Source organism: Suncus etruscus, chromosome X (assembly GCF_024139225.1).
Source record: "Suncus etruscus isolate mSunEtr1 chromosome X, mSunEtr1.pri.cur, whole genome shotgun sequence".
Taxonomy (NCBI): Eukaryota; Metazoa; Chordata; class Mammalia; order Eulipotyphla; family Soricidae; genus Suncus; species Suncus etruscus.
In genome coordinates this window covers 50,889,291-50,915,065 of record NC_064868.1, presented here as the reverse complement: position 1 = coordinate 50,915,065, position 25,775 = coordinate 50,889,291, and the positions used below count along the sequence as shown (strand labels likewise).

At 42.8% G+C, this 25,775-nt stretch overlaps 1 protein-coding gene across 1 annotated transcript in view; it reads right to left on the bottom strand.

Moving 5' to 3' along the window:
* The window catches only part of FGD1 (FYVE, RhoGEF and PH domain containing 1), a 116,946-nt gene extending 91,953 nt beyond the window's left edge, over positions 1 to 24,993 (bottom strand). Inside the window, exon 1 of the mRNA XM_049767197.1 lies at positions 24,493 to 24,993. Within this exon, the coding sequence (XP_049623154.1) occupies positions 24,493 to 24,829 (337 nt within the window). The 5' untranslated portion in view covers positions 24,830 to 24,993. The remainder of the gene's footprint in view (positions 1 to 24,492) is intronic.
* Positions 24,994 to 25,775: the final 782 nt, after the last annotated feature.

Genomic DNA, 25,775 nt, shown 5'->3' with positions numbered 1-25,775 from the left:
TCCATAAAATAAAAAAGATAGAAATTTTGCAGGCTACCTTTGCTGACCAAAAGGCTCTGAAGTTAGATGTGAACTACAAAGGGACACAGAAGAAAAAATTTAACACCTGGAAATTAAACAGCCTACTACTGAACAACCAGTGGGTCCAAGATAAAATCAAAGAAGAAATCAAAAATTTCCTGAAACAAATGACAATGAAAACACAAACTATCAGAACCTATGGGATACAGCAAAAGCGGTACTGAGAGGAAAAATCATAGCTTTGCAGCACACATCAGGAAGGAAGAAGGAGTATACATGAATAGCTTAATGACACAGCTTATAGAATTAGAAAATGATCAACAAAAGAAACTAAAAATAGGGAGACAGAAGGAAATAACAAAGCTGAGAGCAGAAATCAATGAAATGGAAACCCAAAAAACAATCTGAAAGATCAACGAAAGCAGAAGTTGGTTCTTTGAAAAAATAAACAAGATTGATAGACCATTGGCAAAACTCACAAAGCAAAAGAGAGAGAGAAACTTGATAACGCATATTAGAAATGAAAAGGGGGAGATCACTACAGATACTGCAGATTCAAAGGGTATTCAGAGAATACTTTGAGAAACTCTATGCCACTAAATATGAGAACCTGGACGAAATGGATAAATTTTTGAACTCATATAACCTTCCAAAGTTGAATAAAGAAGATATAGCTATCTAAACACCCCCATCACTATTGAGGAAATTAAAACCATAATCAAAAATTTGCCCAAAAACAAAAGCCCAGGCCCTGATGGATTCACGAATGAATTCTTTCAAACCTTTCAAGAGGAACTACTACCAATCCTGGCCAGGCTCTTTTATGAAATAGAAAAAACAGGAACAGCTTCAAATAGCTTTTATGAAGCCAACATCACCTTAATACCAAAACCAGATAGACATGCTGCCAAAAAAGAAAATTACAGGCCAATATCCCTGATGAACACAGATGCAAAGATCCTCAACAAAATCCTGGCGAACAGAATCCAGTGCCTCATCAAGAAGATCATTCACTTTGATCAAGTCGGTTTCATCCCAGGAATGCAAGGATGGTTTAACATCCATAAATCTATCAACATAGTACACAACATAAACAACAAGAAAAATAAAAATCACATGGTCATATCAATAGATGCAGAAAAAGCATTTGATAAGGTTCAACACCCATTCTTGATGAAAACTCTCAGCAAGATAGGAATAAAAGGAACCTTTCTCAATATAGTTAAAGCCATCTACCAGAAGCCAGTGACAAATATTATCCTCAATGGAGATAAATTAAAATCCTTCCCTCTAAATTCTGGTACAAGACAAGGCTGTCCTCTCTCACCACTCCTATTCAACATAGTACTGGAATTACTGGCTATAGCAATTAGGCAAGAAAAAGATATCAAGGGAATCCAGATAGAAAAGGAAGAAGTCAAGCTCTCACTGTTTGCAGATGACATGATACTCTACTTAGAAAACCCTAAAGACTCTACCAAAAAGCTTCTAGAAATAATAGATTCATATAGCAAAGTGGCAGGCTACAAAATTAACACACAAAAATCAATGGCCTTTTTACACACTAATAACGATAGGGAATGGACATTAAGAGAACAATCCCATTCACATTAGCGCCACACAAACTCAAATATTTTGTAGTCAACCTGACTAAAGATGTGAAGAATCTATACAAAGAAAACTATAAAACACTGCTCCAAGAAATAAGAGAGGACACACAGAAATGGAAACACATACCTTGCTCATGGATTGGCAGGATCAACATAATTAAAATGGCAATACTTCCAAAAGCATTGTATAGATTTAACATGATTCCTCTAAAGATACCCATGACATTCTTCAAAGAAGTAGATCAAACACTTCTGAAATTCATTTGGAACAATAAACAACCTCGAATAGCTAAAGCACTCCTTGGGAAAAGGAATATGGGAGGCATTACTTTCCCCAATTTTAAGCTGTATTACAAAGCAATAGTTATAAAAACAGCATGATACTGGAATAAAGACAGACTCTCAGATCAGTGGAATAGGCTTGAGTACTCAGAGAAGGTTCCTCAGACATATAACCACCTAGTTTTTGATAAAGGAGCAAGAAATCCTAAATGGAGCAAGGAAAGCCAATTCAACAAGTGGTGTTGGCACAACTGGTTAGCTACTTGCAAAAAAGTGAACTCATACCCTTAGCTAACACCATGTACAAAGGTAAAATCCAAATGGATTAAAGACCTTGATATCAGATCTGAAACTATAAGGTATATAGAACAACATGTAGGTGAAACACTCCAGGACATTGGAGGCATCTTTAAGGAGGCATCTTTAAGGAGGAGACAGCACTTTCCAAACAAGTGGAAGCAGAGATAAACAGATGAGACTATATTAAGCTGAGAAGCTTCTGCATCTCAAAGGAAATAGTGCCCAGAATACAAAGGCCACCCACTGAGTGGGAGAAATTATTCACCCAATACTCATCAGATAAAGGACTAATATCCAAAATTTACAAGGTACTGACAGAACTATACAAGAAAAAAAACAACTAACCCCATAAAAATGGGGAGAAGAAGTGAACAGACACTTTGAAAAAGAAGAAAGGCAAATGGCCAAAAGGCACATGAAAAGATGTTCAACATCACTAATTGTCAGGGAGATGCAAATCAAAACTACTATGAGGTACCACCTCACACCACTGAGATTGGCACACATCACAAAAAAGGAAAACAAGCAGTGCTGGTGGGGATGTGGAGAGAAAGGAACTCTTTTTCACTGCTGGTGGGAATGCTGTCTAGTACAACCTTTATGGAAAGCAATATGGAGATTCCTTCACAAACTGGAAATTGAGCTTCCATACGATCCAGCTATACCACTCCTAGGAATATACCCGAGGAACACAAAAATACAATTCAAAAATCCCTTCCTTACACTTATATTCATTGCAGCGCTATTTACAATAGCCAGACTCTGGAAACAACCAAGATGCCCTTCAACAGATGAGTGGCTAAAGAAACTGTGGTACATATACACAATGGAATACTATGCAGCCGTCAGGAGAGATGAAGTCATGAAATTTTCCTATACATGGATGTACATGGAATCTATTATGCTGAGTGAAGTAAGTCAGTGGGAGAGAGAAAGACGCAGAATGGTTTCACTCATCTATGGGCTTTAAGAAAAATGAAATACATTTTTAACAGTATCTCAGAGACAAGAGAGATGAGGGCTGGTAGGTGCAGCTCATGACATGAAGCTCATCACATAGAGTGATGAGTGCAGTTGGAGAGAAAACTACACTGAAAACTATCATAACAATGTGAATGAATGAGGGAAGTAGAAAGCCTGTCTCGAGTACAGGTGTGGGGGGGTGGGGAGGAGGGAGATCTGGGAAATTGGTTGTGGGAATGTTGTACTGGTGAAGGGGGGTGTTCTTTACATGACTGTAATCATACAACTATAATCATATTTGTAATCACGGTGTTTAAATAAAGATAATTAGAAACAAGAGTCCACAGAAAGGTTCCTAGAAACAAGAAACCAATACACCAAAGTGGCTGGCTACGAAGTCAATTCACAAAAGACAGTAGCATTACTTTATACAAACAACGAGAGGAGAAAGAGATAAAGTAGTCCATCCCATTTAAAATAGTATCTAAAAATATCAAGTACCTAGGAATCAACCTAACAAGAGAGGTGAAACAACTATACTACAGAAACTTCAAAACATTTCAGAAAGAAATCAAGACGACCTAAGGAACTGGAAGAACATCCCTTGCTCATGGGTAGGAAAAATCAATATAATCAAAATGACCATCTTATCTAAACTACTATATAGATTCAGTGCAATCCCCATCCAAATTCAGACATCATTTTTAAGTACTTAGAACAATCAATTATAATTTTTATATGGGGCCACAAATAAAGCTGGCTGACTCCTGGAACTTCATCTGACTGCTTTGTGAATCTCTCTGCCCTCATCCTGCAACCTTCAGCCCAGCCAGGATTTAGGGGCTGCAGGAGTCAGTTCGAGCCCAGAAAGGTCTCACCATCCCCCTACCAACAGTACGGCACTTTAGTTCATAATTAAACAACAACTGATGCCCAAACCTTCGACTGACTTGAATCCTGAACTCAAGAAGAAGGACTGCAATGATGGTGAGTGCTTTGGCCCTATGGTGGCTTATTACAGCTTTCTTAAGCTGGACTGAAAATGGAGAGCCCAGGGCACATGTGGCATCTGTTCTGAATATAGCAGAAGTTCCTTCAGGCGGGACATACACTAGAAATAAAGGGGGAGAGCTGAGAATTTGAAGCTCCCCCCAGAGGCATAGGCTCTGAACCTTTCTCCTACCAAAGGTGCCTTTTCCGATGACCATGGCCTTCCAAACTGCAATAGAGGTCACTGATTGGAAAAAAGCTGGAAAGAAATCTCCTTGGAAAAGGACTGGTAGCAGGCAGAGGAGTGGATTCCTCTGAAGATCTTGCCAGCCTAACACAGAAGGTGTAGGATCCAAGACCAGCTGAAGACAAAGAAGCTGTTTTTCAGAACTTCCAGCATCTTAACTTTGGTTCAGGTTAAATCTCTTGATTCTATTTGCATCAGTCATTGTCTTGCTGGTTAAATTGTGTTTTATTTGTATAAATATTATTGTTTTGTTCTAAGCCCCCTGCAAACGGAAAATTTCGTATCTAACTTTAGTGCTTTGATATTTGTTTGCACAATTCTGGGGAAATGCATGTTAGAGTTTTGAAAGTTCTCAGATATACTAGTGAATATTTCCCAATTGCTATGTTATATTGTGTATCTTACATAGCAGCTTATTTTCAAACTGTATTATCTGCAGAAAAGTTCTTTTGATTTTGCTGATAGAAGCTTATAAAAAGAAACTTGGATGTTCTAGACCAGGGGTAGTGAACAAGTTCGACACAAAGAGCCAAAAGTTTAAACTGTGAGAGTCAGAGAGTCAAGCAGCTTATTTTCAAACTGTATTATCTGCAGAAAAGTTCTTTTGATTTTGCTGATAGAAGCTTATAAAAAGAAACTTGGATGTTCTAGACCAGGGGTAGTGAACAAGTGACACAAAGAGCCAAAAGTTTAAACTGTGAGAGTCAGAGAGTCACACACGCAGTGACCTGCCAAAACAGACAAACACTCACACAAAATCATCTAATTTTAACAATAATATATTAAACACATATTGCATTTTTCCATTTTGCATGAGAGTAAAAATCCTGCAGTGATGGTGAGGGTGTGCTGCATCCTCCACACTAAGAACTAACGGCACGATGTGACACAACATGTGACACACAGGTCTCCCGCTCGCTGGCCCGTGCAGTTGTTTCCGAGGGATGGGAGACGGGATGATGCAGCCTGGGGGCAAGACTAGCTCTCTGAGATCTCTCCTCAGAGGTCCCTCCTCAGAAGCAGCAGAACAAAATCCCAACTTGGCAAAGAGCCACAGTATACAAAATGATGATAAGAGGCAAAGAGCCGCATTCATTTTGGCCGGGAGCCACATGTGGCTCGAGAGTTGCGTGTTCAACACCCCTGTTCTAGACTTATCAATAATGCTTCTGTAATAATACAAAAGAGGTGAGGAATGTGGGTATTCCCCCAACTTCTTATTTACCCCACCTGAATGATCAGAACTGCCCACATCTGGAATGTGCGGGTAGAGGAGGCTGACTGGGGGGAAAGAGGAGATAAGAAGGAGAATTAGAGAGAGAAGTGTGGCAGAAGTGAGAATCAACAGCGATATTCAACAGAGATTCAGCATCAGCAGTTGAGCATCAGCAAAGAAGCAGCAGCAGTAGCTTTAACAAAGGAAGTCTGGAAAAGCAGCTGAAAGGGAGACAAACCAAGAGAGCCAGAAGGAGTAGAAAAGTTGCTGCTAGGGAAAGGCTTAGCATAGAAGACATGTAAGGAAATATATGTTAGGTTAGGACCATAAAATAAAGTTGGCTGACTCCTAGCACTTCATCTGACTGCTTTGTGATTCTCTCCACCCTCATCCTGAAACCTTCAGACCTGTCAAGCCATAGGGGTGGTGGGAGCTGGGCCCAGCCAGCTGAGAAAGGTCTCACCATTCCCCCTCACCAACTCTAGAACTCATTAATTTATATTAAAACAGCACACAAAGACCTAGGTTAGCCAAATCCATATTGAAAAACAAGAATCTAGGTGGCATTTACCTAACTTGAAACTTTACTATAAAGCCATAGCGATCAAAACAGCATGGTATTAGAACAGAGGCAAAGTCAATGTCAGTGGGTCAGAACAGAATATCCAGTGACATACCTTCAAATATATGGTCAACTAATATTTAACAAAGGAGCAAAGAACTTGAAATGGAACAAAGACAGTCTCTTCAACAAATGGTGTTGGAACAACTAAATAACAACCTGTAAGAATTTAAAGATTGATCCATACCTCACATTTTACACAAAAGTCAACTCAAAATGGATTAAAGTCCTTGAAATCAGACCTGAAGCTATAATGTTCAATGAGGAAAACATAGGCAGAACACTCTAAGACTTATACTTCAAAAAAATCTTTCATGATAGAATTCCAATGACAAGAGCTATAGCATCAAACCTAAATAAATGAGAATACATCAAACTAAAATTCTGTATGGTAAAAGAAACATGGGCTAAAACTAGAAGACAGCTAATGAAATGGGAAAATATTTTTGCACTCAACACTTCAGATAAAGTTTGATATCTAGAATATACAAAGCACGCACAAAGGTTAGCTCCACAAAACCTAAAAAAAAACATACAAAAATAGGAAGAAAAGAATTTCTCTAAGGATGACCACCAGATGGCCAACAGACACATGAAAACATGTTCATCATCACTTATAATTAGGGAAATCCAAATCAAGACAACAATGAAGTACCATCTTACACCAGTGAGGATGGCACATATCAAAAATAATAGGACCGGGCCCAGAGAGATAGCACAGCAGCATTTGCCTTGCAAGCAGCCGATCCAGGACCAAAAGTGGTTGGTTCGAATCCTAGTGTCCCATATGGTCCCCTGTGCCTGCCAGGAGCTATTTCTGAGCAGACAGCCAGGAGTAACCCCTGAGCACCGCCGGGTGTGACCCAAAAACTAAAATAATAAGAAGGAAGAAGAAGGAGGAGGAGGAGGAGGAGGAGGAGGAGGAGGAGGAGGAGGAGGAGGAGAAGAAGGAGGAGAAGGAGAAGGAGAAGAAGGAGGAGGAGGAGGAGGAGGAGGAGGAGGAGGAGGAGGAGGAGGAGGAGGAGAAGGAGAAGGAGAAGAAGAAGAAGAAGAAGAAGAAGAAGAAGAAGAAGAAGAAGAAGAAGAAGAAGAAGAAGAAGAAGAAGAAGAAGAAGAAGAAGAAGAAGAAGAAGAAGAAGAAGAAGAAGAAGAAGAAGAAGAAGAAGAAGAAGAAGAAGAAGAAGAAGAAGAAGAAGAAGACGACGACGACCAATCTCTGTTGAAGGGGCTGTGGTAAGAAAGGAATTCTCATCCACTGCTGCCTGATCCAACCCCTATGGAAAACAGTATGCGGGATTATCATTAAATTCAAAATTGAGCTGCCATATGACCCAGCAATCTCTCTCTTGGGTATCTATCCTCAGGACAGAAAGACATTCATCCAAAAATATGTATGCACACCTCTATTCATTGCAGCACTCAGTACAATAGCCAAGACTTGGAATCAACCTAGATGTCCAACAACTGAGTGGATCATGAAGATATGGTACATATACACAATGGAATACTCCTTGCTTAACGACCTACCTGTTTAGCAACCGCTTGCACTTATGACCATCTCACCGACAGTACATGCTAGAACATGGAAGCAGCCCTGTGTCTCAACGTCATTCATGGCTGATGTAGACTATTCTGAGGTCTGGTACTGCTGTTTTCCTAATCAGTATTCACATTTCAGCAGTAAATTATTTTTTTGCGATGCAAAGAAAAAACGTTATAAACAGCTATATTGTACTGTATATCTACCTAAAAACAAAATTTCAATTCTTCAGCCAATGGACCAGGGGGCCACAGCCACATTTAAAGCATAGAATTTACGCACAACTTTTTCCAAAGCTGTAGCAGCAACAGAAAATGATAAAGTAACTCTCTGTGATTTCTGGAGATCCTACAACATTTTAGACTGCATAAACAACATTGAATCCACTTGGAAGGGAGTGGCAGAAGAGTGTATGCAAAGCATATGGAAAAAAATGCCTAAAACGTCTTGTGCACAATGTTGCAGTTTTTGAGAAAGATTAACATGTTGATGCCATAAATAAAACAATTATGGAACTTGCTAAAATGCTTAATTTAGAAGTTGAGGTGGAAGATATTGAGGAATTAGTGCAATACAGGGAGGGAGAGCTAGCTACTGAAGATTTAATAGAGATGGAAGCACAGCAGAATCTGGCAGAGGAAGTTTTCAGTTTGATCTTTCTCATTATTTTATTTATTCAGAATACTGTATTGTCAAGTACTATGCATATACTGTACTACTGTATACAGTCCATGCAGTTCCTCACTTAACGACCAATTCACTTAATAACCAAGTCGTTGAAATGGAACTTCTTCATTAAGCGAGGAGTATCTGTACTACATAGCAGGAAGAAATAATACAATCATACAATTTGCAGCAACATGGATGGAACTAGAAAATGTTACATTAAAAAAGCCAGAAGTGGGCTGGGTGGTGGCGCTGGAGGTAAGGTGCCTGCCTTGCCTGCGCTAGCCTAGGACGGACTGCAGTTCGATCCCCCGGCGTCCCATATGGTCCCCCAAGAAGCCAGGAGCAACTTCTGAGCGCATAGCCAGGAGTAACCCCTGAGCGTCACAGGGTGTGGCCCAAAAACCAAAAAAAAAAAAAAAAAAAGCCAGAAGTATAAATACAGCATGATATCACTTATATGTGATATTTAGAATTCCACGAAGAAACAAAATGGTCTAAATGGGAAGTACTCCAAATACCGTGGGTACTAGGGTATAGTGAGAAGGGAACAAATCAAGCAGAAGAGAAACACAAAGCCTTTATTCTTTTATACTACAAAGAAACCTGCAACAATGAAAACAGCTTTTTAGATTGAATAGGTGTTCAATCCACCTCTCCCTACAATGGCCTATAATAATGTTTATATACACAGAATCAGGTACATAATATGATTGGATGCCAGGAACTCCCACTGCAGTGCTCACTACCAGTATGTTATAGTGCCTTAATTTTATTATGTATAAAATAACTCTTTAACTTCTCTTTCCACAGAGACTCTTGGAGATATACGTTTGACACCCTAATTTTACAATGTAGTGCTCTATCATATTAGACTCCAAATACAGTGCTCATTATGACAATGTCTTGAAAAAATACTCCATTTTCCCATTTCCTTTTGATTATGCCTGATACTATTACCTAAAGCTTATGACCATAGAGAAGACTGAAATAGGAAACTGCACACTATAGACTTTTGTTACAGGCTCCACTCACTGAGTATGTTTTTTTGCAAATTACTATTATCCTTTTTTTCCTTTTCTCCTTTTTTCTTCTTTTTCAGTGTAAGCTATGTTACTATTATATCATAATGCCCACATTGTCAATTTCCTTTCAGGAAAGGAACCTTGATGCACAAGACACGGTGGATGATACTACATAGGGTAGTCTCCTCATATAGTGCTCGCTACCATATTGCTTAGTACTCTAGATGTAAAATTTATGTTTATTGTAAAATGCTCCATGCACAATCTAATCCCAAATGCTTCATTTAGCAACGTTCAACCCTGTCATTTATGAAGTGCCTAGAAATTGGAAAACCTTTCCCATCCGATGTGCCGGCCCATTTGTTTTATTTTTATTTATTTATTAATATATTTATTTTTAATTTATTTTTTAAGTGCACTGGCCCATCCTATAAGGATCAGGCCTCCAATTACAAAGTATGTATAGATCTCTAATCTCTGTCTATAAGTGGGCGTGAGTGTGTATGCAGTGGACAATCGATGCCTATATTATATATAGCCCTATTATATATTATCCCTCCACCCCTACCCCATTCAAACTCCTACTACTCTGTCACCCCCTCAATCCTGATCTTTTTTCTCCCTATTTTATACCTTTTTATCCTCAGTTCTTAACTCCTTAGGAACTGAGACCATTACCCTGCCCCAGTAAGTGCCATCTGGCACCCAAAGCGAAAGGACACCCTCTCAGCCCCATATCTCTTGCCCCGGCAAGAATCTGCAGCCACCATTCCTGCTGACTTATTCTATGTGGCCCTTTTTCTCCCACTCACCCTCAACGTGGACAGTCACTTGCTACAGGATTCAGCTCCAGAGGGACCCCAGCTTGAGGACACTACCTGATCCCTTACTGCTGCAAACCATTTCTCAGATTCAATAAAACCACAGTGTGGGACAAAAATGTACCCTGGATCTTATCATCCTCCAAAACTATCTCAAAAGTCTTAATGGGGATATATATACATTTTTCTCTGTATGTTTATTTCCTTAATAGTTATGACTCAGTGTTTATTTCCAAATGTAGAAGTAGCCTCCTCCATCCCATTTTTTTTGCTTGTTTTAGTTCTGCTAAAACAAGTAAGGAATTCTAGTAGAAAAGTCTTACTTGGGATAAGAGCTCAGGTCAAAACTAGGGCACAAAGATTGTATAGCTTGTCATTTTTACCCCCAAAGGCACACATAATATGGCATCATTCTTTTTGCATAGGCACACTAAAATAGGAAAATCTATGTACAGAAACAAGTTATTACCTAATAGGGATAAGAACCCGTAAATTTTATAATACAGGGCACCTTCCACACTGAACATTTGTCATAGGGACTCGACTTAAATCTCATATGATAGGACATCGACTGTCCAGCCCTGAACCCCAAATCCCAAACTTAGAATTGGCATAGTTCCCTGCAGCAGCATTAGGAATCAAACTCCCCTCTGGGAGTCCCTAATACTGCTCTGGCACCAACTTGCATCAGGGTAGGTTCATACGATGCCCTTATGACGAGTAAACAGCAACAATTTGATCTAAGGGCACGTTGCCCTACCTCATCACCTAACGGTGATATAAAATGAGAAGACACTTTGTTCTGTGCAAAAACCAAGATCACTAATAACAGAAGACTAATTAAAATAACCACCACTGAGCAGAACTTTTCCTGGGACCATAAAGGCTCTCCCCTAGACTTCATCCTAGGATCTGTACAAAAACCAACATTTCTAATTACAGAAAACTGACTTGACAACCACAACTGAGCAGAACATTTCTTGGCACCATAAAAAAGACCTTGTGGTTTGAGAATGAACATGTCCAGAGCCTGTAGTCAGTCTCATGTCAGTATGCTTCAAGGGTGGAGACACCCTGTATCTCTTGGGCCAAGAAAATTTTCTTTGTAATTTCCACAATACTTACTGTGCCTATGCAAAAACAAAAAAACAAAAAAACAAAAATGTGCCACATCAGCCCCCCTTTTTCTTTTTTTCTTCTTTTAAATTTGTATTTATAGCTTCTAGACAGGGGCTCCCACCTGCTTTTTTTAACAGAATGGAACAAGATGAATCATCTTTTTCTGCCTCATATTTCTATGGCTTCCTACAAATTGAGAAAAATAGTGGATGGTACCAAAGGCAAAGCGATCTCATGAGCATTGAGTGGAAATAAAAAATGATCAGACCTAAATACCCTACCAAAGTCAATGACAATAGAATCAAGAGACCCAAACTACAACAAGCTATACACAAAAGGAACTTGTTACACTAGTAGTCCAAAGGTCTATGTATGGATGGAAGTATGGGATGCATTCTGTGAACAGTGGCAGAGGGAGGTCAACACTGATGGTTGGAACTGTCCTAATTCACTGTCATGTACATCTTAAATATACCTGTGAAATACTTGTAATTCACATTGGTCTCAATAAAAATAGATAAATAAATAAAATCTGAAATAAAAAAAGAAACAGAGTAAAGTTTTTAATTTTCCATGGCTATGTGTTGTTACTCAAAACAGAAAAACCATTCCAAATTTTTTTCTGGTTGATGCATGCCCCTACTTGACATGTACTCTGCATATGTAGTCTGGGTTTACAGGCAGAGATGCTCTATTCTCCAGATAAATTTAAGAGCAATGGCTGCTGCATTTGCTCATTCCCACTGGAACTGTATCCTGCTTATTCCTCATCTTTTTCTGGGAATTTCAGCTCTCAGCTTTCCCCTGCCCCAGCCCTACCAACAGTACCCTCTCCCAACTGTAGCACTGACTTCATCTCAATATAGCTAATAGAGTCCCAAACTGGAACTCAGTCACTAACTCCCTGGTGACCTGGGGAAGTCACTTTACAGCTATAGACTCCAATTTTACATTAGCAATACGGGAAGAACATACTTCTTTTTTTTCACTGGAGGAACCAGTGAGATGCCAGAGTAGGAAGAAGCCAGGCACAGTCAACTGATCTCCAAGACATACTTCTTCCTAAATCCCTAAATCCCTGCCTTTACAGGCCCCACATCCCATACCATCATAGCTGGAATTCCTGGAACAAGTTCGAGTTAGGTTTGGAAGGAAAGTAAATGTACTTGAGAAATAAAAGCAACTGTTAAAGGCATAGGTACCCACTTATTCTCACCTGTTCCTTGAATATGAAGTACAGAAGAACGTCTTCCCATTTGTGGCCATACTGCATCCAGATCTTGCCTAGCATGACAGTTGCTGTCATTAAAAGTTTAAACACATGGGGCTAGAACCTTAGTACAGAGAGTAGAGCATTTGCCTTACATTGGCCCACCCAAGTTTCACTACCCTATATATTATATGGATCCCTGGCGCCTACCAAGATTGATCCCTAAGTACAGAGCCAGAACTATGCCCCAAGCACTGCCAGGTGTGACCCAAAAATCAAAAAAAATTCAAACACAAATCTTTGTCTAATGTAAGGAGTGAATAAAAAACTACAAGAACCTTGTTGTTACCACCAAGTTCCTTCCCTAAAGTGGACTGGTTTCTCAACTTATGAACTCTTAATAAAATGGAGGTGCCTTCTGTTGAGTTTAAAGGTCCTTTTGAAAACTGGGAGTCATTTGAGAAAGCATTACCTCCTGGGCCAGAGAGCTGACAGGAGGTAAAGCACTTCCACTGAACTCAACTGACCCTGGTTTGTTTAGTGCACCACATATGATTGAGCACTTCTAGGAGTAATCTATTAGCACAGAGCTAGGAGTAAACCCTGAGCACCATTGGATATAGCCCCCAAACCAACTGTTTTTGTTTGTTTGTTTGTTTTTGGTTTTGGGGTCACACCTGGCAGCGCTCAGGGCTTACTCCTGGCTCTGCGCTCAGAAATCGCTCCTGGCAGGCTCGGGGGACCATATGGGATGCCAGGATTCGAACCACTGTCCTTCTGCATGCAAGGCAAATGCCCTACATCCATGATATCTCTCCAGCCCCAACTGTTTTTTTAAAGTGCTACAGGGTTGGAGCAATGGAACAATGGAGACAGTGGTTTTCTTAAATGTGGTTGACCTGGGTTCATTCTCTGGTGCCTCATATGGTCCCTAGTCTGCCAGAAGTGAATCCTAAGTGTTGGGGTGATAGTAGACCTGGCAGGGCATTTGCCTTGCATGTGACAGACTAGAATTTGATCCCCAGTATCCCATATGCCCCCCCAAGCCCTTCAGGTGTAATCCCTGAGCACAGAGCTGGGAGTAAGTACTGAGCACTGCAGGGTGTCCCAAAACTAATAATAGTAAATAACATTTTAAAAATAATACCTCCTGAAAAATTTACTTTCAATAAAATGGAGGTCTCTCTGATTAAAACAAAACCTTTTAATAAGAAGTTTCAACAAAAATGGAGCAATTTATTTTAGTGGAAGGACACTGTAAAGAGAGGAGAGTTCTATAAAGACTTTTATAGAATGGATTAATTCTCTATAAATGAAGAAATCTGTCAAAAATAGGATACTTTTCTATAAAATGTAGGATATGTTGCTTATAAATTGAGACCCTTTTGTAAATGGCATTTCTGTAAAGTGTAGTCTCATGTATAGACTGAGAACTTTTTTTTGGTTTTTGGGTCACACCCAGCAGCGCTCAGGGGTTACTCCTGGCTCTGCGTTCAGAAATCGCTCCTGGCAGGCTCGGGGACCATATGGAATGCCAGGATTCAAACCACTATCTTTCTGCATCTAAGGCAAACGCCTTACCGCTGTGCTATCTCTCTGGCCCTGAATGAGAACTTTTCTATAAAACTTACTAGCATAAGAAAATAGGAATTGGAAGAATTGTAGGAAACTGAAGTACACATGTCACATTTAATGTAGAAACAGTAGCATGAGTACCTTTATTTTTGGACCTAATATTTTGAGAGACTCAGAAATCCAATATAAATACTTTATATGTATGTAAAGTCCCAATTAATAAAAGCAGTCAAATAAAACCTAGAGTTAAATTTGTGGGTACAGGTCAAAGAAATATTATAGCAGATAAGGTGCTTGCCTTGTACATGGAAAACTGTTGTTCAATCCCCAGAACCACATGTAGTTCCCCCACATACAGTCAGGAATGATCTCTGATCAGAGTGAGGAGTAAGCCCTGAGCACCACCTATAAGCCAAAAACAACAAAATAAATATGTGGGCCACAACTTTGAAATATATGAATTAGACAGTCCTTAAAGTGCCTCCTACCTCTGCTGTTTATCTACAACCATACCTGATATCCTACGATCTTTGAGCAGCACCCCGAGAGGACCCCTTTTCCACTCCCTGGAAAACCCAGGTTCCTCTTATATGAGAAGGCACAAGGAGATGGCTCAGGAAATACTTGTGAGAATTCCCTGAATTGCATTCTGCCATTTGTTCTGTCTGGTATAGTTCACATTCTTCACCGTACATATAGCCAGGAGAAGAGAGCAGAAATTCCTATAATTTCAGAACTTTTTGGAAATCACTATAAGTGAAGGTATTAATCTTCAGCAGAAGACCTTAAGTATGGACATTCAACTGTGTGTTGAACATCTGCTCAGTACTAGGCAATATGTTGATGATTTCCAATGTCATCCTCCTAACAACTTAGTGAGTACACTAATTTCCATTTCACCAATTAGGAAATGGAGGCACAGAGAAATAAAATAACTTGCCTAAGGACACAAAGGTAGAAGTATTTGAGGGCGGGCCCGGAGAGATAGCACAGCGGTGTTTGCCTTGCAAGCAGCCAATCCAGGACCAAAGGTGGTTGGTTCGAATCTCGGTGTCCCATATGGTCCCCCATGCCTGCCAGGAGCTATTTCTGAGCAGACAGCCAGGAGTAACCCCTGAGCACCGCCGGGTGTGGCCCAAAAACCAAAAAAAAAGAAGTATTTGAGGGCCAGGGATATAGATCAGTGGTAAAGCACTCGATTTGCTTGGTGAGGCCCTAGGTTTGATTTCCAGCACTGAAAAAAAAGTGTTTGAGCTGGGTTCAAATTCCAAACGTGTCCGTATCCAGAGTCATGGAGCACACCACAAATCAATATTTGCTAAACTGAGAGGGAAAAAACATATGTGGAGTATACAGAAGAAGAACAAGGTAAACTTTTATAAAGATGGTTTTTGAATTCTCCCATCCAGTATAGATGATCTTTTTCAATTGTATGTGGTATTCTGCAGGAGAGAAAACAGAGGTACAGATTCTAGGGTGGGAAGTAGAGTTTTTCTGAATGACAGAGATTTCTGGGGTTTGCAAGGAGATATGAGAGGCAGAGGAAGAACCAGAAAATCCCAAAAGACAGGCAGATAACGTCCCACATACACTGAGATATAGACCCATAGCAGGTATACATACATACAGATGTCATTTATATGTTTATAAAAAAGACTTCCACATAGAAACTTGTACCTTTTGGAAACCTTTAGGTATTATATAGCTAAGGTAACACACAAGCAGGCATGTAGGAACATGCAAACAACATATAGACCCAAAGATACGAATATACAGACACATCCAAATATATGTATGGATAGATAGATATATAAACAATATATATTATTATATATAATATCTAATCATATATAATATAAACAATATAAAGTTATTACACAAAACAGGCCCCAGGTTCATGGAGCAAAAATGGCAGAAGGGAGGCAAAGAGCAAAGGAAATCACACATAAAGCATAAGCAGCCATCACTCTTCCAGTCACTTGTGTGAAGGCTGCCCCTACTTCTGGTCTGAACCTGGGGCCAGAGAAGAATAGAAGTAGGGGCTCCACCCCTGGGAGGGGCTGGAATCTTCAGAGGACCGGAAAGTGAGGAAATGTAGCTACAGCTGGGAGTTCTGGGAGCAGTAATTACCCTGTGTTAGGGGGTGCTGCGGGGTGTTGGGGCTGCCACGCTGGCTGGTATTTCCTTCCCTGTGAGGACAAAGCCACACAATTATTTCTGATTATTTCTAACCCCTATTGTGATCCCATAAATCATAACACTCGTCTATCTCCTCACTTTACCTGGAGAAGCTTGGTCATTTAGGAGTTGGTGGCAGAAAGATTATATAAAAAAAAGATAGTGACTGGAAAAGAACCAGAGGACAGGAAACTACAGATACCAAAAGCCAACAAGTAGAAGAGAAGACAAAAAGATGTGTGAGGGGGATAAGTCACAAAGGAGTTAGAGAATAAGAAATATAGGCTGAGAGAGAAAGAGAAAGAGGGGGAGAGAGCAACAAAGAACAGACCAAAAATATGTGCTGTGCCAAGCACTATGAACTTTACTTGTGACACTGAAGCCTTAGAACAGACCTGGGAGGTGGGAATAACCCTATTTTATAGATGAAAAAAATGAGGTTCAGAGCAGTGAGGTAATTTGCTGAAGGTCTTATAAATCTAGAAAGTGGCAGACCTGGATTGGCAGGGGCCTCTTGCCACTAGCTGACCCTGCCAGAGACTCAAGCTGGAGACTGGAGCTTCTAGGAGATACAGAGAGAGAGACCCATACCTTCCTTTTCCAGCTCCTGCCAGTAAGGGGAAGGGGCCCTGTCTACACCTGGAATGCATTAGACAAGGAGGCCAAGCATAGGAAAGCACGGAAAAATCAGGAAGAGGAGCAAAGAAGGCAGGAGGAGGCATGCCCCACAGGCCCGGCAGGCTTGGGTGGAGGGGCTTCTTTGCTAGGCTCAGCTACTTGGGGCCAGTCCTGCCAGTCTGGCCTTGCCCAAGTTTTCTACTGGCATCTTCCCTCCCAAATTTAACACCTTAAAAAGGAAATGCTACAAAGGGCTATACTAAAAGCTTCCAGCTCCCAGAATAGCCTTCCTTTCCCTCTCTAGATCTCAGTCAGAACTGTTACCCACCGGTCCTATTCTTACACTGGCGTCTAGCAGATGCCTATTTGGGCACTGTCAACTAGAAGCCCATTCTTCAGGTTCCTCAGATTCAATATACCCTAAACAACTGCACTTCTGCACCTAATTTTGTCATTTCTTCCTGCCTTCCAATTCTAGCAGTGGCACCTCCATCCACCCAGTTTCCCAAAGCAGAGGATGAGATTTTGCTACATCTGCACCCTCTCTTTCCACTTATACATTCAGCAAACCCCCAAGTTTAGACTTGATTTCCTCATGGTTATAGAATTCCTATCATTTTCCCTCAAGTCTGGCCTCCTAACTGGTTTTCTTCTCTCATTCCTCGGTGCCCTCTACAAGGCATTCTCCACACTCTGAGGCTTTTAGAAAGAAACTACTTCAATTCCTGCAGTGAAGGGCTCCAGTTGCCTTGAGAGTGAGCTACAAACTATGGATTAGGGAAGTAGGGCCCAGCTGGTGAACACTTCCCTACCCCCACCCTCCAGGCACAATGGCCTCTTGTCTGTTCCTCGAAAGTGCTGGCTTCCGCCTAGGGCCTTGGCACTTGTTCCCATGGCCTGAATGGCTTTTCTGATTCTTCTTACCTCTGGGCTATTTATCCTTCAGGTCCTAACTAAGTGTCCTCTTCTTCCTGCCTGCCTCTCTTCATATGTTTCTGCAGCCTCTGTACTTGGACTTCAGTTTTGCCTGCTAGCAAGCAGCACCATAAAGAGGAGGATTGTAGGTGTCCTCCTGTGTACCCAGCACATAGCACAAAGCCATCCACATAGCACGTTCTTATTAAACGTTTATTAAATTAAGAAATGCCCCCTTTCTTTCCTTCTTCACTCTTCTCTGTTCACAAAGAGTTTATTGATACCCCCATTAGATGTTAGACAACATCATGACCAGGCTCTGGATGTTTTAAATGAGGAAACTGCCTCTAAGAGGGGAATGGCAGCCTGGGAACCAAGAAAGTCAATGGTGGAATCAGGATTGCTGGGATCCTTACCTTGCTGCCCCATAGCCTTGTATCCAGCTATAAATGTGTTTTGTGAAGCCCTTTTAGAAATGTGATACCTTCCAGGCCCAATAAATTGAGCAGTAGAGCATTTAGAGACTGGAATCAACTGCACCAAGAACATCTTCTCTCTTTCTTTCTAGATGCGAGAGTATAAGTGTACTGGGCAAGTCAATTATAAGCTGTATTCACTACCTGCTCTAATTCCAGGCAGGTCCTGGTCCCACCTAGCCAGCATTTGGCCAGCTCTATATATGCCTAAGAATTTTAGTTAGGGGTCACTGGCAGTGGGAAGGCTGCCCTGGTGAAGAAGGTATACTTTTTTATGAGTGAAGTCCTACTATAAACATGTTTGTAATCATGGTCCTAATTATGTTAATAAAATCTTTTTAAAAGAATTTTAGTTAATTGGTATACAGAAAGTCATGGTTTGTGTTATTATGGGGGCATTTAACTGCCATCACCCTTGAGGAAGCAGTTAGCCCCAGATGAGCCCTCTCCTAGGGACATAGACACTTTACACGACCAAAGAATAGGGATACCATCTACAACTTGAAAACTTCAATTTTTTTACTCCTGTCTGGGAAAGTCTCTCTCCATATACTTCTAAACACACACACACACACACACACACACACACAAACAATCCTACCTTTTTTCACCCCCCCCCACACACACCTACCTTTTTTTCACCTCCTACCTCCCTAACCCTGCTAGGCAATCTTCATATTTTGTTGGCATTGTTTAGAAATCTCTACCTAAATCTTTACCCAAATATTTCCCAGAATTGCAAATTGCTGCTCTCCATATATCCATAATAGAGTGTACCTCTCCTTCTTGTCTCTGAACTTTCTCTTTTCTTTTCCACAACAAACTCTCTATGGCCTTTCAGGTTGCCATTATCAGAAAGAGAATCATAGGCATTTACCATACCAGTATTTGATTTACTTTTCAGAAGGACATCCCCAATTCTTTGCAACTGCTACCACAATGGGTAGCAAATTCATGAAACAAGATGTTAAAATTGTTCCACACCACCCTACTCCCAATTCACCAACATAGCTGTTTTAAAGGCAACATTTGGGCAGGTAATGAATGATACCTCTCAAGTGTGAGTCTACTGACCTCACTTTATTTCACTTTCTATGTCTTCGAGGATGTACCTATCCTCTAGAACCATGTATCCTCTCCATATGACTTGCTATGTTGTCCATGATATGCATCATCGCTACGAATTTCTATACATCTCTGGTCCAGAGCTCTCCTCTAATCCTTTACCTATATGCATCCTGACAATATCTAGCTATCTTCCCAGGTTCTTGAAATAATGTCTCAAATACAATTTATTATCTTTCCCTAAATCTGTTTGTTCTCTTGTAGGCGACCCACCACTGTTCACCAGGTCAAACCAGTTGGTTTCAGAAAATAACAGACTTTTCCTTCTTTCCTGGCCTCTCTACCTTCAAGGTTTATCCATATTCACACCTAGATGTCTTATCTTCTTCCTTAATTGCCACAGCCCAAGCTATCACCTCTCCCTGAGATAGCCACAAAACTTATCTGCCAATTTTCTTGCTCCTGTACAAATGTAGCCACAGCTATAAGAATCTCTCAAACACCTGAATCTGAGCACTGCTTAAAAAAGCCTTGGGGGGTACTATAGAGATAGTACATTGTATAGGTTGCTTACCTTGCACATAGCAGACCAGAATTCATTCTCCAACATTCCATACATGAGCACTATCAGGAGTAACCACTGGGTGTGACCCAGAAACCAAAAGAAAAAAATCCTTCAGTGTTTCTCCTTTGCCCTTGCGATAGTCATTTTGCTAGCACTGCTTCTTCTTTCTTCCCAATACCAATACCATTCCATCCCAGTTGTCAAGATGCTCGAAATCTCAGTGCTTTTGCTTTCATCAAAATTTATTTTGGGGGGCTGGAGTGCAATGCAAATGCCCTACCCACTGTGCTGAGGACTAGACTCTTAACAATGGCAATTGAATAAGTCCTCAGAAGTCTGAGGGAGAAAATCAGAAGGCATCTGGAAATCTTAGCACGTGAAATCTCTCCTCTCTCAACCCTCATCCAACTTCAATTCAGTCTCTTTTACCTACACAAGTTTAGGTCACTCTCTGATACACACACCCTAAGATACACATACACAGGCTCAGACACAGACATATCCTTTAAATCTACCAACCCAGGCATCTTGAAGTTGTAGTTAAGTGCTGTGGATGAGATTCAAGTCACTTGTGCCTATCCCTGGGTTGGCAGGCTGTGGGGCAGTCAGGCTTCTCACACCCATCCTTTTGTGAATCACAAGGTTCAGTGCCTGCCTTGCCAGGGTTTGAATAATTTCTCTGCCTCCACATTTCACTTATTTTTAAAATTCTACTTCACTTTGCAGGCTTTGCAACCAGTTTCATAAACTCCTCAAGGTATTCTTTAGAAATTTATAAAGAAATTGGGGCCGGAGTGGTGGTGCAAGCAATAGGGTGTCTGCCTTGCATGTGCTAACATATGATTGACCGCAGTTCAATCCCCTGACATCCTATGTGGTCCCCAAGCCAGGAGCTATTTCTGAGTGCATAGCCAGAAGTAACCCCTGAGCGTCACTGGCTGTGGCTCAAAATCCAAAAAAAAAATTTTCAGAAAGAAATTAAGGCTCAAGAAGGGAAGCCACTCACCCAAAGTCACACAATGAATCAGTTAGGAATATTTGAATGGAAGATTACTGTATATACTCGAGTATAAGCCAAGTTGTGCCGATAAACCCGAACTTGGGTCATACAGGTTATTTGATTCAGTGTGTGCGCACTGAATCAAATACACGTAGTCTCAAGTCATCGTCTGCCGTCTGCTGGAGGGAGCAGTGCTTCAGCTCAGTCCACAAGTTGTGGCTCAGCTGAAGAGGTAGGTGGCTAAACTGAACTGTATGCCACTGAACTATTTAACCACAATATTCAATGGCACATTTAATTAAGTGAAAAACCCAGTTAAGGCAGTAAAGTTGTGTAAATAAATGTTTATAAATCCTGAGTCTTTATAATCAGGGGTTTTGAAGTATAAGGATTCAGGATTTTTATTCATATATTTGCAATGCTTTACTGTCTTAAATGGTTTACTCACTTTATTAAAGTTGCCATTGAACACTATGGGGTAATGTGGAATGTTAAGGTTTACAGTATATCAAACAATCATGTATTGTAAATGTAATCATGTATTCATTTATTTACTTATTTATTTACTGATTTCTCAATTATTATAACAGTTTTGGGTGTATATTTTTATTTTTGAAATTTACCAGAGGCTGCTGCATTTTCTACTTTGCTTATACTAGAGTCACTAAAGTTTTCCCAGTTTTAGGGTAAAATTAAGGAGGTCGGCTTATACTCAAGTATATATGGTAGTTCTTCTCTAATACCCTTCACATAGTCAATCTTCAACTTGGATTTGAAAAAACACAGAATAAAAAATAACCTATAAAACTGAAATAAAAAGACAAAATGAGGGGCCGGCGAGGTGGCACTAGAGGTAAGGTGTCTGCCTTACAAGCGCTAGCCAAGGAAGGACCACGGTTCGATCCCCCAGTGTCCCATATGGTTCCCCCCAAGCCAGGGGTAATTTCTGAGCACTTAGCCAGGAGTAAACCCTAAGCATCAAACTGGTGTGGGCCGAAAAACAAAAAAAGACAAAAAGAAACAGAAGGACAATGATTAAAAAGCACAGACTTCATTGGTAAGAAATCCTGGAATCTTTGTAGTGCTTTTTAAAAGTTGGAAGGAAAGTTACAGAGAGGGATTATGATTCTAATTTGGAAGGACTGGTGGAGTGTGAAGGCAACTCAGAATCACCACCAAGTTTTGCTCAGAGAGGATAGGATGGAGAACAGGGGTTTCGAAGCTTCTCAGTTACTGACTCCTCTCAAACTGAATGACCAGAAGCCATTCCCTCCCCCTTTTGTTTTTTGGTTTTTGGACCACACCCGGGTTACTCCTGGTTAGGTGCTCAGAAATCTCTCCTGGCTTGGGGAACCATATGGGAGCCGGGGATCGAACAGAGGTTTGCTCTGGGTCAGCGGCATGCAAGGCAAAAATGCCCTACCACTGCGCTATTGACCTGGCCCCCCATTGCCCTTTTTTAAAAAGTCCAAATGTTCCCAAACTTATTTGGTGTACTGCTCCTTTTTAGAAACACACACACACACACACACACACACACACACACACACATACACATTCAGCAGCTACCTATAAATCTATCTTCTTTAAGCAAATATGCTAAAAATGCCTCCTAATTGCAGCCAAGATTATATTGCCCCCCTGGATGTTTTTGTGTGCCCTTTACCACAGGGAATGGCATTACCCATTTTGAAAGACAATAGTGTTACTGGGGAGCCTATTATGTGCCCTTGATTTATTGAGCAGCTATTACTATCAGACAATGTGCTAGTTTGCTGGGAATACAACAGTAAACAAAACAGATACAATCCCTTTACCTTTGTGGAGCTCACAGTCTATTGGTGGGAGATGGCTATAAACATAGACTAAGAGAGCAGACTGTATTAAGTGCTATATTTAAAGCAACTGTGATGGAGATTCACAAAAGGTCCTACCTAATGCATCAGGGAAAGTCTCCTGGAGGAGGTGATATATGAGCTGATACCTGAAAGATGAGGAATGAGCCAGGTGGAGAGCTGGGGGAAGGGAAAGAGCCCTAAGATGCAAATGCTTGCTGCAAGTAGTTTTTGGAGTCTGAAAGAAGCGGCTTCAGTAACATTGATGAGTAACTTGCTCCAGTCTCAAGGGATGATTGGAAAGCCAATGGAAACACTATATAGAGCAGAGCATTAAAAGCCTGTTGCCAGGCCAGTCCACGTGGAAAGAGCCCCCAAAACTCCCAGTTTTCCTAGCCGAAGATCACAACAGCAATAAGGTACACAATATGCTTGAAAATCAGCTTATCTTGCTTGCAATTTATGCCAAATTAATGCTGTTACAATCCCCCAAACATGTGAGGTCTGGGATGTAACCTGTGGAGTTCCCCAAGAGGCACAATTGCCCAGTGGAATAGACAAACATGTACAACTCTTTTTTCATGGTCTTTGGGCACAGGTCAATATGAGGAGGTTCCCATAGGACCAGAGATGCCCTGCTGGACTGTCAGTATGGCACAAAGGCCTCTTCTGTGGCCCCAGCCTGACCTAGAGCTTTGCTTCTGCAACTCCAAATTCAATCCTAAAGATTCCTTGCCATAAACAACATTGTGGCCTTACTCAGCTCTCCAGCTAGGCTCCAATTGGTTTTTGTCCCCATCCTGGGGAACTTTTCTGTGCCTTTCTAGCTACCACCCCACCAGATCTCCTTTTCAAGGAAGACATCCCTCAGGCTCACCTCTTTCACCTTTCTCTCTAACCAGAACCTTCACTCCCTCCTCCCTTGTTCACCCACAACACACAAGTGGTAAAACCCCAACCATTCCTCTTTTTTTCCACTCATATTCCAAAGTTGTTAAGCAGTATAGGAGAAAATCACATAAGCAGAAACCTTGGCATTACTTTCATTGTCTCCAACCTAAGTTTGGGTAAGTGGAAAGACAGACTTTGGACTCAAAAGGCCTGGTTTTAAATCCTAGCCCCTTGCTAGCTGTGTGACCTTGGGCAAGTTACTTAACTTGTCTGAGCCACAATTTTGTCCAGGGAAAAAGAGGCTAATGATACCCACTTCACCGGAAGCTCTTAAGGAGAAATGAAAGCCAGGTAAGTCACCTAGTCTGGTGCTTAGTGTAGGCCTATAGCAAGCGGGAGATGGCTTCTTTCCTCTGTTTCCCCAAACTCCTGTTTCCCCTATGTAACTCCTCTTTTCTGCTGTGCTGTCCTGCCCGATTTTTGGAGTGCTCCCTCTCACATTAGCCAGCCTCAGCAGGCAGGAAAATAGGGGGCGTCAGAAGGGTCGGGGGGGGGCAAGAGACAGAAGAGGTCGGGGTCAGAGCCTGAAATAACTGGAGGCTAAAAGTGAGGGAAGGGGATGGGGGCTGAGAAGATCCGAAGGGCCAAGGTGAGTGGGCCGGTCAAGGTGCTCGTGCAGACGGCCGGACAACAAGAACCCTTTCCGCCCGGTCCGGTGTGGCATGCTCTCGGGATCACTCACCAAGCCGGGGCTGCGAGCCCTCCAGGTGGTAAGAGAAGCGCAGGGCCCGGTGGTGCTGTGGGCTCGGGCCGCAGAGCAGGAGCCGGGAGCCCGGAGAAGCGCCCTGACAGGCGTCCGAGGGTCCGAGCGACGGCGGGTCTGCCGGGCTGGAGCCCCTGGGCGCCGTCGGTCTGGGCTCCGAGGTTCCCGGGTCCGAGTTGGCACAGGCCCGCGGCGCGGCGCCAGGGTGGCTCGCTCCCGGGGGTTCGCTGTCCGCAGGCCCCGCGCCCCCCAGGGCTCGGTGGCCGGGCATTGTCCGGGCCTGGGCGCGGAGCCCGGGCTCCCCGCTCGGCTCCATCTCCAGGGGCGGAGGCGACGCGGGCGCCGGGCAGAGCGGCGGCCTCAGGCTCGGGGGCGGGGCTGCTGGCTCAGCTCGGCTGCGGAGCCTCGAGCCCCCGGCCCGGGGCCAGAAGCCGCGGCGCGGGGAGTGCGACCTACAGCAGCCGCGGCCACCGCCGCTGCCCGGCCAGGCATCGCGGGGCCGGCCCCGCGCGAGGAGACGTGGGCGAGCCGCGGCGGGGTCGGGGAGGCGGCCCGCTGGCGGGGCGCGGGCCGGGGGCTGCGCCGGCCGCGGGCTCTTCCCTCCGAGCGCCCTCCGAAGGCCCCCGGGCGAGCACGGTCGGGACTTGGAGGTCCCTTCTTTCTCTCCGGGTCAGAAAGGGTTCTTCCGCCGCCACCACGAAGGCTGGGGGGCGGAGGGGCGGAGGCGGAGAAGCGGGGAGGGCAGAGGAAGCGGGGGAGGGAGGAGAGGATGGAGGCGGTGGGGGCGAGCGAGTGTGCCGCGTGCGCGGACGACGGGCTTCGCCCGCAGCCAATCCCTTCCCGCTGCTCCCGCCGCTGGGCTCGGGGAACGGCTGCTCTCCGTCGCGCTGGGCGGGAAGTGGCGGGGTCGGGAAGGAGGGCGAAGAGGCGGGAGCCGGACGGAGTTAGCCCCGGCCCCGGCCCTGGCCCAGCTGAGACCCCGCTCCCCGGCCCCGCCCCTCTCCCGGGCTTCGAGCGGGGCCCCGCCTCCTCGCCCAGGCCGCGGGGTTCTCGGTTACCGCCCTCCGGGTCCTCCTCCTCCCCCTTGCAAATTCCCCTTCTGCCAGCCTTCCCCATCCCTAACCGCATCGCCCGTCTGCAGATTCAAACCATCTCCGTCTTGCCTTCCTTTCTCAAGTCTATTCCTTTCATTCAAGCACCCTTCCCGCCAGTTCCAGAGTTCACCTAGGGCTTGGCTAAAATCAGACTTGTCTTTGCGACTC